The 17,486-nt window shown below is 35.5% G+C and overlaps 1 protein-coding gene across 2 annotated transcripts; it reads left to right on the top strand.

The window, feature by feature from the left end:
* The first annotated feature begins 7,597 nt into the window (after positions 1-7,597).
* On the top strand, positions 7,598-17,172 carry OS9 (ER lectin-like protein). Of its 2 annotated transcripts, none has more exons than XM_088957773.1 (8): positions 7,598-7,942; positions 9,041-9,120; positions 10,735-10,938; positions 11,713-11,784; positions 14,047-14,162; positions 14,238-14,304; positions 14,399-14,508; positions 16,882-17,172. In XM_088957773.1, the coding sequence occupies exons 1-8, from the start codon at positions 7,858-7,860 to the stop codon at positions 17,042-17,044; spliced, it is 897 nt and encodes a 298-aa protein (XP_088813899.1). In that variant the 5' UTR covers positions 7,598-7,857; the 3' UTR covers positions 17,045-17,172. The 2 variants fall into 2 exon arrangements, with proteins under 2 accessions (XP_088813899.1, XP_088813900.1); XM_088957774.1 differs by having other exon boundaries at positions 7,611-7,942; positions 9,044-9,120.
* Positions 17,173-17,486: the final 314 nt, after the last annotated feature.

Genomic DNA, 17,486 nt, shown 5'->3' with positions numbered 1-17,486 from the left:
TTCTACAGGCATCATGGCTTCGGCCCCATTGGCTAAGCTAAGGGGCATCTCCCCAATGGCTATCTAGGAAGTGGTCCTATAAGCCCAAAAGATACTAGACAAATCCTCGACCCACCTTCCCTTGGCCTAGTCAAGTTTGGTTTTCAAGTCGTGTAGTAGGGTTCAGTTGGTCACTTTAGTCTGCCCATTACTCTGAGGTCAGTGTACGGATGTAGTCTGGTGATCGATTCCTATGTCGGTGCAAAGGGCTCCGAACTTGCAGTGAATGAACTGTGCTTCATTATCTGTGATAAGAACCCAAGGAATATTGAATCGACAGACAATACCTTTACAAAAGAAGTTCCGGGCATTATGTGCGGTAATGCGTGACAGGGCTTCGGCTTCCACCCATTTGGTGAAGTAGTCCACTGCTACCAGGAAGAACTTTTTCTATGTGATTTCGGTGGGGAAGGGGCCGAGGATATCCATCCCCCACTATGTGAAGGGCTGCGGGCTTGTGATTGGCTTCAAGGGGATCGCTGGATGATGATGGAGGTTCGAATGCCTTTGACAGCTGCCGCACTTTCTGACGAGTCAGGTTGCATCCTATTTCATGGTTGGCCAAAAGTACCCTTGTCAGAGTGCCTTATGAGCCAGGGTTCGGGTGCTGGGGTGTTCTCTACAGATACCTGTGTATCTCCCTAAGGACATAGTCAGCCTCAGAGGAGGGGGGGGGGAGACACTTCAAGTAAAGGAGAGAATGTGAGCAACGGTAGAGTTGTCCCTGAATGAGGCAGTACCGAGCTTATCTGTGGAGTCTTTTGGCTTCTATTCGGTCTTCTAGAAGTGTGTCATCCCAGAAGTACCGTATGATGGGGTCCATCCAGGATGGGCCTTGATAAATAGGGAGGATGAGGAGGGTTGTCAGCACGATACTAGGCTGGGCCAAGGTGTCCATCTGCACTATCGAGTCAAGGTTGGTTTGCGGCAAACTAGCTAACTTTGATAGTGTGTCAGATCGGAGAATCTATTGAATATTGAACTACTCGAGCCATTGGGTGAGCTCTTACACCTTCTGTAAGTAGCTCGCCATGGTGGGGGTTTGCGTCTCGAATTGTCCATGAATCTGGTTGACTACCAGCTAGGAGTCACTAAAAGCTTCAACTCATCAGGCTTCGAGGTTTTGGGCAAGTCGAAGTATGGCGATTAGGGCTTCGTACTCAACTTTGTTGTTGGAGGCTTTGAACTCGAACCTAAGGGCATGCTCTAGTACCGTGTTGTTTGGGCCGAGGAGGATGAGACCGACCCCACTGCCTTGTCTGTTGGATGAACCGTCCACACGGAGAGCCCATATCTGTGGTGTTAGGGCTGGGTCTTGTGTAGCAAAGGTACATTATGTGAGAAAGTCTGCTAAGGATTGGGCTCTGATGGCAGGCCAAGGAGCATAGTCAGTGTTGAATTCACTCAGTTCCATGCTCCACTTATCTAGGCGGTCAGATGCTTTCGAACTTTGGAGCACTTGCTTGAGAGGCTGGTCAATAAGCACCCTGACATTGTTAGCTTCGAAGTATGGTTTGAGCTTCCTCACTGAGGTAAGTAGTGCCAAGGCCACCTTTTCCAAGTTGGTGTACTAGGTTTCTGTGCCACTAAGAACCTTGCTGGTGTAGTAAATCGGTCTTTGTACCCGATCTTCCTCCTTGACCAGCACCAAGTTGATGACCTCGTCCCCAACTGAGAGGTAAAGCAACATCTCGTCCCCTGGGCTCGGTTTTGTGAGGAGAGGCGGCGAGCTTAGGTATTGAAGAAGGACAGACACCGGTCCACTGATTTGGACATGAATCTATTAAGGGCAACTACTCGTCTGGTGAGGTGCTGCATTTCTTTGTGGGTCCAAGGTGATTGCATGTCGAGGATGGCCTGGATTTTTTTTGGATTGGCTTCAATTCCTCTCTACGTAATCATAAATCCTAGGAATTTGCTGGAGCTGACTCCAAAGGTGCATTTGGTCGGGTTTAGCTTCATTCTATACTTCCTAAGGGTGCCGAAGACTTCCTTAAGGATGGCTAGGTGCTGCTCAGCCTTCTTGCTTTTTACGAGCATGTCATCAACATATGCTTCAATATTTCGGCCGAACTGGTCCTTGAAGACCTTGTTCACTAGCCGTTGGTAAGTGGCGTCGGTGTTCTTGAGGCCAAAAGGCATCACCTTGTAGCAGTATAATCTACAGTTGATGATGAAGGCGGTTTTCTCTTGGTCATCTGGGTGCATCTGAATCTGATTGTAGCTCGAGAACGCATCCATGAAGCTCAAGAATTCATGTCTCGTCGTGACATCGACAAACTGGTCAATCCTCGGTAGGGGAAAGTTGTTCTTGGGACAAGCTTTATTTAGGTCGATGAAGTCACTGCAGATTAGTTAAATCCATTACAAATTATAAGTTGGTTTTTAGTAAAATACAAACTATTGGGTAGATTTTAGTATATCCATGAAACTATAGGGGGCATTTTAGTAAATGGCCCTTTCTATTATTTAGCTTTCATTTAACAAATCCCGTGCACCACACGGGTCCCTGTTAGTCTATAGTAAAACAAGGAAGTCTAGAAATTTTCTCCTTTTTTGAATTTCTTATTTTATTAATTCCATGTCATTTTTGAAACAACCAATGAGATGCACTTTCCCAATAACCTAAATAATCTCTTCTCCTAAAATTATCTCCTAAACTACTTCTCCCACTATCCCCCACTTTCTCCAAAATTATCTCTAATTCCTATTTATCTTCAAAATTATCTCTAATTTAGTATAGAGTTTCTCTCCTAAATTATCTTTGATTCCTATTTATCCTACCCCCTACCTTTTATTTATATCTATCTAAAGAAATTTTGGATTAAAACATTTAATAGTTATTTAAATATTCTAACAAATATGTATAATAACTTTAAAATACTTATTAAAACCATAAAAAAATATTTTATATTTTTACAAAATATATCACGAAATTATGTACCAACAATTTAAATTATGTTTCTCTAGATTATCAATGTAAATGTTTTTCAAATATTTAATAATATGTAATAGCTTTAAATAAATAAAATTCAAATAAAAAAAATTTAAATATTTTATAGATTATTTAAATATTTAAATAACTAAATATTTCTCATAACTAGATTTTAAATAGTTAAAATAAAGAAATTATGCAATAAATTTAAAAAAATCTTTAAAGTAGAAAATTAATTATAACATAATATTTTAATAGTAAATTTAATATATTACAAAACTAATAATGAAATTATGTAATAATAGTATAAATTATGATTTTTTGGATAATTAAATTCAATAAATATTTAATATTTTTTAAATATTTTACATATTATTTAAGTATTTAAATAACTTAATATTTTAAATAACAAAATATTTAACATAGCTAAACTTAATTAGTTAAAATAAAGAAATTATGTAATAAATTAAAAAAATAAAAAGTAAAAAAATAATTATAATATAATATTGAAATTAATAATAATTTAATATTTTTACATAATATTATAAATGACTAATTTCACTTATATCAAGTAATAATTCGAGAAAATAAATTTCAAAAAATTAATATTTATGAATAATAATTTTAAACTATTAATCTGTATTTATTACAACATCCCAAGTCTCCTTAGCAGTGTTACTGAGAATAGGTTTTGATTACTCCATCGCAAATCTCGTTAGCATTATTAGCCCATAAATTTTTTTTTTTCCAATGTGAGGTAGCATAGAATTACATAGCTAAGACATCATCATGTAATTCTCTTGTACCCATCGAGAGGAATCTATATACCCTAGCTTTTTGCGAGAACCAATGGCCATCTTGATAAATTGTGCCCATTCTAAATAGTTTGTTCCATCCAGTTTTACTGTAATAATAATTCCAAACCCAAAAATATCATTACCACTTCCAACACCCAGTCCCATGGTACCGGTGGATTTCAACTCGGTATTTCAATTCTTCATCTTACTTCAAGCAATTTAATAGACTGAAAGAAGAAAGTAGAGAGCTTCCAGGCACACACACAGAAACAAACCCTTATGGGAAAAGAAAAACCCTAACTATAGAGAAATCTCTCTCCTCCCAATGTCTCCCAAGAGAGAGAAGACTAAAATGGTCACTCCGATAGGCCTAGAAAGGTCTAGAAAGCCAACCGTCCTCTACAGAATAATAAAAGAAATCAAACAATACCTATGAACCCAAGATTAGATCAAGAATAGAGAGTCCAACTTTTCTAGGACTCTTACTCGTACTCTAGTTCCTCCTGATTTTGATGCCAAGACAAATATCGCCTTCTTGATGACTCGATCTCACCAAAAAATCCAAGAATTGGGCAATCAAAAGCAAATCGATCAACCGCTTCTTACTTCATACAATTAGCCGATCTATGGCTGCATGAGAATGCTTCAAGAACCCTAAACCAAGCTCCGATACCAAGTAGAAATCCGTTGGATTAAAAAATATAAAAGAAAAAAGCGTTTTATTGAAGAGAGAAGGGAGATAAGAGAAGAAGAGAAGAAAAGATTTTGAGAAGTAGGAGAGTAATGTTCTGTTCGCCCCCTTCTCTTGTTATTTATAATAAAAAGTATAACAATATGAATAGGACTCAAAAACATAATAAGATTTGGACTCATATAACTATTGTGGTCTTCACTACCTATCTAAATCCTAACATAACACAACTATTCTAAATTAATCACAAAAAAATCCAAACTTCAACAAATAGTACTATAATTTTATGGATTATTAAATTCAACAAGTAATTAATATTTTAAAAATAAATAATGATATTATTTTAATAAATAAATAATATTGTAAATTACTATTTCATTTATACCAATTAATAATTCTTGAAAATAAATTTCAAAAATTAATGTTTATTAATAATAATTTTAAAACTTAATCTATATTTATTATATATTTATATATACTAAAATTAATATTTATTATATTTTAGTAATTATTTATTGCTTTTGTGATAAAAATATTTTCAATAATTGTCTATAAATCTATTTTTATTTTATTATTTAATAGAAAATTTTCAATAATTATTGGAGTTTAATAATTATTAGAGATTAAGCTATTGTTCACGGGTTGATTCGGTTTAGTTGTAAGTTGTTTGGCAAACTAAATCAACTTGGTCATGTTGGGAAGTTGGTCACTCAGGTTATATCGGTTTGGGTCAACTTTCAATTTGGTTGGTCGGTTCAAAGGATTTAAACTTAAAAAGTTAAATTTAAATTAAAAATTAAAATGGCATTATTAAAAAATAAGTTTAATTAAATTTATGATATAAAATATTTTAGCCTAGGGAATATTGGAATTTTCCCACTTTCCTGCATTAAAATATAAATATTAATATATATTTATGGTCGGGCCATTCGATTTTAGTCAGTTTATAAATGGCCAAGACAAAACTAATCCAACCCACTTGGATTAGGAAATTGTTGAACCAAAGCTAACTGGAAATACTAGAAATTGGGTTGGTCAGTTTTATTAGTTCGATTAGGAATGGCAATCGGGTGGGGTGAGGACAAGGAGCCTTTCCCCATCCCTATTTCCACGAGGATCCCCATTCCCCGTGATTCTTTATAATGTCAACCATTACATTTTTGTTTTTATTTTATTTAAAAAATAAAAATTAAACAATTAAAATTTACAATCCTATTAGAAATTATTCAAACATGTTTTTAAAAATATTAACATATAGACGTATGTATACACATATACATACATATATATATATATATATATATACATATATTAGCGGGAATCTCATGGGATAGGGATTGGGGTCCCTGTGGGGCGAAGAGTGCTCTCCCTATCGTCATGTCGTCCCCACCAACGAGGACGAAAATTTCTCCATCTCCGTCCCCATGGGGGGAAATCATTCCCATCCCCATCCAATTTGGAACAGATCCCCACGGGGATTGGGGAAATGCGGAAAATTGCCATCCCTAAGTTTGATAAACAACCCTATTTAAAATTAATTATTGTTATTTATGTATTGTAAAATTTATTAAAAGTAGTATATAAAATATAAATGATTATTAATTATTATATAAAACAGTTGTATACTCTTACATGTTCCTATTATTTATCTTTAACTTAACAAATCCCGTGCATTGCATGGGTCCCCGCTAGTATTTGTTGATGTTAATGGATCACACCCCACATTGACCCAAACATAATAAAATGTTCAAAGAAATATTTTCAAATAAAAAATGTACAAAAATACTGAAAATAAGAAATATATTTCTTGTAAAACAACAAAATTATAAAGCAAATTAAAAATAATAAAAAAATTAAAGCATCTTTTCACATAAAAACAAAAAATTGTAAAAAAATAGAAAATGAAAAAAATACAAAAATGCAGACATTAAGAAAAAATGAAAAATAGAAATTGTGGAAAAAATGACAAAAATATAGAAAAACTTAAAATTTGCAAATAAATAAAACTAGAGAAAAATGTATAAATTGCTAAAAAACAACAAAAATTACTAAAACACTAAAGTTATAGAAAAACATGAAAATCCAAAAAATTACAAGAAAATTTTCAAAAAAAAATATATAAAAAAGCAATAAATTCAAAGACAAATGGTAAATTAACACCATCATTCAAATAATCATAACAAATTGAATAGAAAAATATTAAAAGAAGATTTAACAAAAAAATATTTCCATAACTATTCAATTGTAAAAAAAAATGAATAAGTATTGCATATGCCAGTAACTACTACACTCGATCAAATCTGATGAAAACTTGGATGCATCAATGAGCTCCAGAGAGTTCAAACCCCTACATTACCAGAGACTCATCGATTCAAGGATTTTCTTCCCAAATAAGTGATTTGTCGGCATCTGAGGGGATGAAAGAAAGAATTGAGGCGGCAAGATTTTTGGTGACGATGAGCATCGTTGCATTAACCGTCGAATCTTGCTATAATGGCAAGAAAAATGGCATTGAAGCTTCTATAATGGCGGAAAGGAGGAATCCTATCAGCTTAAATGGTGATTTGCTGATAGCGAAGACTAACAGAAACAAGACAACAACGAAACTTTCATTTGTTTTGATATCATAATTGAACCTTTATAAAAGAATATGGACAAATACACTTACTAATTAAATAACTTTTTTATAAAAGAATGAGACTTAAATAATTATCAATCAATTGATATTCATCAAAATTCATTTTAGGAGAATTTTTGTCAAATTTCTTGTGGTATCTTATCTTTACCCCATCATAGATGTTGCAGAATAAGGTTCTGACTTCCTTGAATCCGCTCCTCACAAGGGCATCTCACAGGCTCACAGCCCCATCTCACCGTGTATTAAGAGTATCTAGTAGATCCTAATAAATCCGAGTCACCTGCCAATAGAATACGTTCCAACCCTCTACCAATATCATCTCACACCACACGTCTTATACATGGTGGGCCTGTGCGGTGTGAGATGATAGAGGGTTGGAACGTGTTTGGTGTCAGGTGATCCAAACTCGATACCGATTCGGCTTCCTGCGCTAACAGCCGTCACTCGTTGATTGGACGAAGAGCGTCATTCCAACAAAAAAAAGTAAACAAGAAGTTGTGGATCAGTTTTGGGCTGGGCTGACCTAACAAAAATACATAATGTGGCCTGGACCGATCAAACCTTTCTGCGAAAACTCCAGTCCGACCAGGAAAGTGTCTGTTCTCCATCTCGACTCAAAAACACATAAGTAATAGAACTGGGTCCCCAGTTATAACCGAGGAAGGAGGATTACTGTAAGCTGTAATCCGTTTTATCTATTTTTCCTTTTTTTAGTTGGAGTTTTGAATTGCTGACAGAGAGACAGAGAGAGGCGGAGATGGGCTTGTCGTCCCTAATTCTCCTTGTTTTGTTTTATCTGTTCAATTATGTCTCGGCCGAGCAGATCTTAGCTACCCATCCTGGTATGGAAATCCTCAGTCTCATCTCTTTTTTATATGCCTCGACATTTTTTTCTGAAACCTTTTATGTTCTCTATTCGTATTGGTACTTTTTGATCTGTGTCAATTAACATAAAAGTTCGGTGCTCTGTGGGGATCCTCGGTTAAATTTATAAGCAGTTCATCAATCAAACTTGTAAATACTTGATTTTGTATTATTTAACTGAATGCCTATATGGGTTGTTTGTTTTCTTAGTTTACGAGCAATATTTCTTTGTTTTTCTTCTTCTGCTTAAGATTTTACGGTCGTTAGCAGTCCCGAAATTGCATCTAGAGGGAACTTTGGCTACTTTTCTGAAGACAAGAAGGATTTGTGGGTGTTTTCTTTTTTTCTTTCTTTTTTTTTGAAATTAGGCTGGTAAAGAAAATTATTTCATGAAGGAAATTCTTTGATAATTCCCTCTCGCCTCAAGAAATCGAAAATAAATGTCTATAGAAAACAATTGCGGCTTCAGGGATCAGAAGTCAATACTCGGGAAGAACTTTACTCTGTAAAACATTGATGGGGAAGCAACACTACCATATTGTAATTTACTCATCTTGAAGTCAATCCACGGGTGATGCAACGCACTGTCTGTGCACTACTCTGTGTGACTTCAAAATACAATTAGGGCACCGTTTGAGAATGACAATATTATGTTGTTGGGTACTTTCTTTTATCAATACTATATTTTTGTTTACTTTCGATGTCTCAATCTCAGAATTGTTCTTTTCAATGCGACTTTAAAAGCAAGATGTTAAATAGAAAGAATAGATGATATCTGGACTCCAATAGCTAAAAAATGGAATAATTTTGTAAAACCAGGGCCTAAACTATTCACTGTAGACCAAATCTTCAATCTTCACGCACAGAAATACATTAACACACTTATGTATGATCTTTATGTTCTTTTCAAGAAAGGAAGATATTCCATAAGTCCATCTAACAATTGTTTTCTAATTTGGTGTTGTTTATGCATTAAATTAACCTCAATTGCAATTTACGGTAGAGATGAGGTACATGCCAATCCTTTTGCATACTGCAAGCATGTGTTTCTCTTAATGCTCCTCACTCTTGATTAGCAGGTGTGTCATTTGGGCATAGCTCCCGTGAACCAAAATACAAGATTGAATTTCATTCAGTGGGATCACCCTTTCATCCTGTGAGTGGACTTTTTAAATTCCATATTTTCCTTGGTGCATGGACATATATTTGTTTTTATTCATGCATTAGCTGTATTTTGAAGGGTTGTACTAACTACTGAGTCTGATAGGTTATTGATGAAATTCTCTGTGATGGGATGGGTAGGTTTATTTAGTCTTCATGACGAATTCTTTTGTTGTTTAGGGTTTGTTTGATAATTATCATCAAATATGATCAGGAACTTAGACAACTTTGTTGCTACACAACCGAACCATATTTTGCAACCACTTGGCCTATGCTTTTGTTTTTGATCCTTCTTTGTTTTCAATTGGCAATCCTTTAGTTTTGGTACTTCCATAAGCAGGATGGTACAATGCACATGTCCAGAAGCACCTTAATTTGTGTGTGAACAGTAGTTTTGTCTTATGAAAGGGACTCTTTATAGAATCATATAGAATTATTTGTTTATGTTTAATACTTGCTTTTTTTTTTTTTTTTATCAGTAACAGATAACTTTTTATTAATCAGTTGAAGATGATCATGTAACAATAAGGAGGCTGGCCTCAGCTAACCCCTAGAAAACCCTCAAATTACAAACTCCTTCAAGGAACCACACCCCAAAATATATGTTTTCTTGTTGCCCCCTGTTTAGCCAGCCCATCTAGCAGTAATTAGAAGATCTGTACACCCAGACAGCCTCAGCTCCCAACTCTTGCAATGAAAATCTAGGCTCCCTCAAAATATGTATATTACAGGTTCCTTCTTGTGTTTGTAACCAGTTTATGACAGCCCTTGAGTCTCCTTCAATAATTAAGTTCCTATAGTTCAGTCGCTTGGCTTTTTGAAGTCCATACAGCACTGCTTGCATTTCAACCCTTGCATTTCCTCCCATCCCAGAAAGACAACAATTTCCTAGGTTGCAAATATCGAAATTAAGTTTGACATGTGGTGATGGAGGTGCCTGCCAAAATGCTCTAAAGGATAGTCTTTTTGAGGATGAATCTGCCACTAATCTCCAATTTCTTATAATTTTCTGTTGTGAACAGGGAAAAATTTTCCAGAGTTTTTACCCAGTGTCCCACCTTGATTATAATATTTTCAATCATTTCCTCCACACTTCTAATCTTATTTTCGAAGAGTCTCACATTCCTTTCCTCCCAAATGTACCATAATACTTGCTTTCTGCTACTCTTGTTGAGTCAACTTTCTCTGTCTTGGCATTTCTAGCTTTACCTTTCTGCTAGTTTTTTTCTTCAATGGAGGTTCAAGTTGTATGGTTGGGGTTTGCTTCTCCTGCTCGTGAAAGGGATGAGCAGTGGGAGTGATCCACATGTTCTATACTTTTAGATGTAGGTCTTAACAGTGGCTTCAGGTTCTTGGTACATCCGTACATGTATCCTTTACAACCTTTACCTTTCCCATCACTTACAAGCATAACCATTGAATTGTGTTTTCTAGTTTGTTTAAGGTGGATTTATTGCTAAGTTGTCTTATCTTACGATTACCTTGATGTGTTGCTTTACCTTTTACTATTTGAGTTTCTAAAATTCTTACATGTGATGAAGTTTCTTTTCAAAATTTTGATTATAGGAAGGAAAAGTAGTGTCTGTGACCAAATATCATTATTTTCCAGGATGAAGATCAAGAATCAGTTGTAATGTCAAGCAAAGATGGCCAGAAATTCCAATGTTTCTTGCCCAGGGTTGAGAAATCCAGAACTGGAAAAGAAGTAACCCAACACAATACTAGCAACATGATTGTGGAAACTGAGAGGCGGGCTAACTTGAAGACACCGGATGAGTTACTTGAATTGCTAAAGGAGGGATGCTTCATTAGAGTGAGAATCTATCACTGGGAACTACCACATAAATGGCTTGTTTTTTAAGACTACATCTTTGTTTTTTGTTATTGATAGATAACAGTGATGAATTCTATTAATATGAATAGGAGATAATGTACACTAATAGCACCCACATGTAGATAAGTTTATCTCACCAAAAGAAGAGAAAAACAACTACAATTGAGCCTAGAAAATCTGTTCCCTGTTTACCCCTTGCTTGGCCAAAGAGTCATCCAAGCTATTTGCCGACCTGAGTACCCACTGATAGATTATTACCATATTCATTGTTAACTGTTTGATTTGCTTTAACACATCTACATAGGTCCAAACTGTTTTGCTTTAACACATCTACATAGGTCCAAACTGTTATCTTCTCATCTCTGGGCCACCCTATCACCACATGAGAATCACCCTCAACAACTAATCTTTCTAAATTCATCTCTTTTGCTTTTTGTGTCCCACAGCGAACAGCCATTAATTCAGCCTTTGTAGAGTCTCCAAAACCTTAGGGGCCTGAAAACATAGCTAATATATGACCTTCCTTATCTCTGAAAACACCTTCCAACACCTGAAGATCCCAGGTTGCCATAACTACTCCCATCAAAGTTCAACTTTATGTAGTTATTTTCAGGCAGAAACCAAACTTGCTGAGTTCTAATCTGTACATCTTTACTTTCTGAATTTTATAACAACAAAACCGTTCTTTGTTTCAAGAAATATTGTTTTCTATTCAGTTTGAAATGCCATTAATTACATTGCTCTCTTGTGCAGCAAGAGGGTTGGTGGTCGTATGAGTTTTGTTATCAGAAGCATTTGCGGCAATTTCATTTGGAGGAAGATAAGGCAAGCTCTTCAATGCCTCTCGATGTCTCTGAAATTTTAGATCCATTAGATGCATTCAGGTAGCTTAATTGAAGGGTATGGAACTTTTGGGTCTACAGTCAACAGTCATAAGCAATTGGTTTATCAATAAGAAACTGCAATCAATCATTTCTCTCTCTCTCTCTCTCTCTCTATATATATATATATACACACACACAATTAAATTACATAGTTAACAGTCATATATATATAATTTAATTGTATTATAATATATTTTATGGTTTTGAACATCATACATTTAATATACGACCAGCTTGTCCAAAAATCATTCAGAGAAAATAAAAATTAGATATATAAAACAAACTTTCTTTTTAAAAAGCTTGCCCTTTTGGATCAATTTTGAAATTTCCATTTCCAAAGCACAAAAAGAAAATTAAGAAAAAAAAAGTGAAAAAGAAATACACAAATTTGAACCTTCCATTCCTTATGAGAATTATGACCTTATATCATAGAACAAGCAATTTGACATAGATTTAAAGAACACACAGATTGTCATCATCATCATTGCCTTGTCCCAACCATATGGGGTTGTCTACATAAATCCTGTTTTGTTATTCCATTCTGTTCATTAGCACAAAAATACGAATCTGGATCCATGAGCATGAGAGTTTGGAAAATTTCCTTGTCTTCCTTATACTTTTTTTATAGTCAACTTTAAGATAGAATGTAGTCATCCAACTCTGGTCTTTCCCTGGCCTGTTCACTATCTCTGTCTTGATTGTCCAAATGGAGTACAGACTGAATGGTCAAGATGTCCAATTCTAAAGCGGACACAGATAGTGATGGGTTACAAGCCAGGAAAATAGTGATAAAATGGAGCAGTGCCCAAATTGACTGTCAGTCAGTTATTTGGAGGGTTGTCTTGCTTCAGCCTCTTTGAATAGCTTGTCTGGAGCGCTTCAAAGCAGTTGAACCAGCTTAGTTGAGTCTTCAGCTCAGCCCTCCTAAATGGGTCCTGAATCATTACTGTAGCATGTTTTCAGCAATCTTTGCATGAACACACTCCAATTGGGCACTAGGTTTTGCAGTGGACACCTCTAGGTTATTTGGTTTGAAGTCATGGTATGACATTTAATTCAACTTTTCTCAAAAAATGGTATGACATTTAATTTTCTGAAATTTGGGGCATGAATATGGATCCATTTATTCTGTGAAACATGTTTTTTTTTTTTTTTTTAAGCCAAATATCTGTTGCAATTAAATCATGCCAAATAGTGCAAGACTGTTAATATTCACATTGTCTCTTGCACTACAGTATTTTCTAGTAATCTTTTATCATTTTTGCTGCTCAATAAGAAGCTAGAAAATTCTATTCAGTGTTTGTGTTGAATAATGTCCAGGATGTGTAAGAGTTTAGTATCAACATCACTAATGCATGTTACCTAACAAAGCAGGCTAAATCATCAGGCCAATAAGGTAATTGCAATTCTACTAAATAAATTTACAAATCATCATAAAATAATCATTACTTAGCAGCAGTACTACATATACATATGCTTGATCATAAAATACAAGAATGTGATGAAAAGAAGCCCCCCCACCCCGAAAGAATACCAGCCAAAATTTAAATGTAACAGATTCACATGTGAAATCAGCAAAGAAACATGGAGCACCTAGCAAAAAAATTTCTGCTTTATACCTCTTAAGTGCTACCATAATTATTGCAGAAAAGAGTGGATATATGTCCTGTTTTTGTTTGCTCAGACAGATCTGGGAGGGGGGGGGGGGAAGAGTTGAAGGTTTCAATTGATGTGATTGGTTCCTCAGCTTCTCCTTTCCAGTAATCCAAAACCCTTGGTCACACTCTCATCCCTCAATTGCATCTTCTCTCTCAGTAACATTTACCAACAGTAAAACCTTACAAAAGAAACAAAACATTAGTTAACTATTTAGATAGCATGGCCACATGCATTGGGTCCACACTAGTATTGCATATACACAAAGTAAAAGGTTCCTGTATGGCTATTATTGGCACCTAGGTCACCTTGTTGCCTAGGTGAGTGTCCTATTCACTGGGCAAGTGCTGTATTTGTCATTTACGGCAACCCCCTTGGAGCACCTTGGTGCATAGGTGTTACCTTGGCATGACTCCTGTTGATTATGTTGGTATAAGTGTAATTTGTACTAAACCATGCTGGCATAGCTATGTTAAATATATTGAAGTATCAGGATATATGTGGATGATTATTTATGAGCACAGATTATTATTTTGCATTGGTACAGGTGGTTCAGGAGTTTATTTTAGGTTTGTATGATGCTGAGGCAACTGCTGCTTTCCACCAGAACCTATCTGATGTGTCTAAGTTGAAAGATCCTCGTTCAAAAGATGCCTCTCAAAGGTACTAATATGTCAGTGTGGTAAGATACAAATAGTTTGAGAAAAAAATGACTATTCAGATAATATTTTCATGTAGGTATCATGCTCATCAGTACACAAATGGAACCATATGTGATCTCACAAATCAGCCTCGGGAAACTGAGGTATAAAAAAAATTGGCAGTTTGGGAATCACTTTAATGATTTTTTACATTACTCTTCCACCTCCTCTAAGATGATGTTTACTAAATGTCTTCAGGTGAGGTTTGTATGTTCTGAGCAGCCTAGAGTTATGATTAGTTCCATAACAGAGCTGTCCACTTGCAAATATGCTACCACAATTCAAAGTCCCATGCTCTGTAAGCACCCGTAAGTCTCTCTCTCTCTCTCTCTCTCTCTCTCTCTATCTATTAGTCTGAGACCTGGAAACTAGCCATTGAGCCAGTACATGGAGGGTTGGGGCCCTCCATTGGATGAGTCCAACCAGATTTTATGGGACCAGAAACCATATTGAAACATGATTATTAGAAAGTTCTGCAAATAATGGATGATCAGATGGCATGCTTTCCTTTTTTTGTATAGGCACTCTCCTGGATGGGACTACAATTATGTTGGCCCCAGACCTCAACTATGCATGCTATAGCCACATAAACAAATTCCCTATATTCTTTCTGTTTACTACTTGGTGCCAAAATAAATGGAATATTCAATGTCTATCGTGATGTGATTTTGCAATATCTTTTTGAGAGGTAATAATGGTAAATGCATGGCAGGGGTGGAAGACCTCTTATAGAGGCATTACAGTCATCACATTCTGACTCATTTACACGATACTTTCCATTTGGGGGAACAAAAAGTAGTGTTTATCCATTCATTATGTAAGTTGTATTATGGGATAAGGTATGGACAACCAGAATGATATGTTGGGCAATCAAGAAGGAATGCTACTCTAAAATGAGCACAGATGAATATTAGACCAGAATTGATAGAATGAAGATATTGAGAATTTGAGACAGATGAGTAGATTAGTAGAAGAATAGAATTGATAGAATTAGGAATTAGTGCGTCCTCACTAATTTAGTAATCCATATATGTGATGAAGTGAGGGAAAGAGAGGAAACTGCCCAGTGAGAAAATTGCTTACTGTATCAATAATGAATAATCTGATGGAAGTTGGATTGTTTTAGATGAGCTAAGGCCCAAGGGACTACAAGGATATAGATTGAGGTAATAAGACAAGACCAACTCACAATTTGACCACGAAAGTGTCTCTTCATATAGAAAAATAGTATTCATTTAGCTGATCCCACTTAATCAGGTTAATCTTTATATAAATGAGTGATATAGGATAAGGGACAGCAACAATTCTTATGGTATACTGATTGTCATAAAAGAGGATTACTTTAGGTGTTTATGGAATCTTTAATCAAGAGTTCTGCAAGTACTGATAATCTTTTAGTCATTGTCAGTTAGTTTTTGGTTGCCTTCTTCTGCCTTAAGTTCTAGTTTAATTAGGATAATACTTGGTTTTTATTAGGAATTATTAATTACTTCGTTTTCAAGTTATACTATGATTGGGAGCTTTGAAGTTTGAAGTCTAACTTGTTGAAGTTACGGGATTACTATTTGCTTCCTCGGGTTCAGTTTGGAAAGAGTACAAGCACAAATATGTACAGTACAAATACATACAAGTTTGTACTCCTTCCAAACTGAGCTTTGGTTTCAAATTTATGTGGATATTGAGATCGAGTCTATAAATAGGGGGTCTTGAGCAATTCATCTGTGGTGAGTTTTCTAGTTTATTTGTGGAATGAATAGGGAGATTTATCTTCTGAATGAAGATGCCCCAGTCTATATTTTGTTGCTGCTAATTTTTTATTAGTCATGTTGTTGGGCTGTTGCAATGGCGTAAGTAGTACCATCAACAGTATCTATGAATAGTAATTATTTAAGTCATGGTTACTGGAACGTACGGGTTTGATTATGATTCCTTTTACTGTTTTTTGTGTGGCTAAGACTTGAATTACATCATTGAGAATATTATTTTACTAGTTATAAGTATTTATTGGTCTCCATTTTGGGCTGCCCCTACTGGTTGTCTGGTTCTGTTACCTGTGGAGTTAAGTACCAAGTTGTTTTGTCATGATTTCCTGGTCCAAAGAAAGGCTTTATCTGAATGTGAAGAAGACTTCAAAGATGTTTACTTTAGCAAGGACAATATTTTTATTTTTTAGTTGGCAGTACCTGGCCCAATCCAATAACCCATCCATCCATCCTTCCACTTTACATTCAGCTTTCATGCATTTTCAGATATCCAAAGCTTTGGTCTGGGTCTGGGAGCATATGACCCATAACTGGTGTGGGCCCCCTTAACTTGCAATCTGTTCTGGACTATTATGATCTGGACCCACCATTAAATGGGTTCTACCTTGAAAACTGACGGATCAAAAATCAAATTTTTATCCAGAATGTGTTTTATAGCCTACTTTCTAAATCCAACCAATCTCATGCATTTGGACTTTCCAGTATTGAAAATATCTCTTACTGGTACTTTGTTGCCTTCATGGGAATGTAATGATGTAAAACAATAGTTTTTTACCTAAATATGCTATTTAATTTAATTTAATGAAACATTTATTCGCCATATTATGTTTTCCAAATTTTCGTGACTACTGGAAACCTACAATGATTTAATTTACAATAGAGGTGATTATCTATATTGAATCATTTATTATGTTGCAGCTTATTTCAGGAAGAGAGACCAGTTTGGCATACCATCAACTGTAACAAGCTTCCACGAGACCGCAAAGAGAAGAATGTGGAAAGCAGCTCAAAAGATAGACAGATAAACATGGTAACAGACATTGAATTTCCATCTAACCATTATTCACAACATGCCACATAAACGTATACGATGCTGCAAACATGTTACTAGATACTGACATGGAGAGCTTTCTCATTATCATTAGAGGATAGCAGAATTTGTAACTCGGATATAAATTTCTATTAATGAATCTCAAATCAGTTCTTTAAGTTCATCTTGTTGAATCCTTACAAATTGGGCCATATTTTGACTTGTAATAAAAGGCCATTGTTCTTGGGAGGCACAGACTGGATATGGGTGGTCCTAACCTGGCATTTTTTGAACAAAATGGCAGTTCTTAGACTTGAACCCGTGTTCTCACACTTGCGCTAGCATGAGATTTTACCATAGGTTGCGAGTACACCGAAAAATTCAATACATACAAACGTACCCTAAAAGACATCCCATCAAAGAGCTACTCCACAAGGGGTCCAGGCATGGTGTATACACAGCACTCCGTGAAGGGTCCATCTGGCATCCCATC

The sequence above is a fragment of the Nelumbo lutea genome, chromosome 8, assembly GCF_056320005.1.
Source record: "Nelumbo lutea isolate HS-2025 chromosome 8, American lotus-T2T, whole genome shotgun sequence".
NCBI classification, from domain to species: domain Eukaryota; kingdom Viridiplantae; phylum Streptophyta; class Magnoliopsida; order Proteales; family Nelumbonaceae; genus Nelumbo; species Nelumbo lutea.
This window is presented reverse-complemented; position numbering and strand designations above follow the sequence as displayed.

What these genes read in the sequence shown, in the direction of transcription:
- OS9 (XM_088957773.1), top strand. Translation starts at nt 7,858, where the DNA reads ATGGGCTTGTCGTCCCTAATTCTCCTTGTTTTGTTTTATCTGTTCAAT. An exon ending in TGGGATCACCCTTTCATCCT is followed by an intron (nt 9,121 to 10,734) that starts GTGAGTGGACTT and finishes ATTATTTTCCAG; the next exon opens with GATGAAGATCAAGAATCAGT. An exon ending in ATCAGCCTCGGGAAACTGAG is followed by an intron (nt 14,305 to 14,398) that starts GTATAAAAAAAA and finishes AAATGTCTTCAG; the next exon opens with GTGAGGTTTGTATGTTCTGA.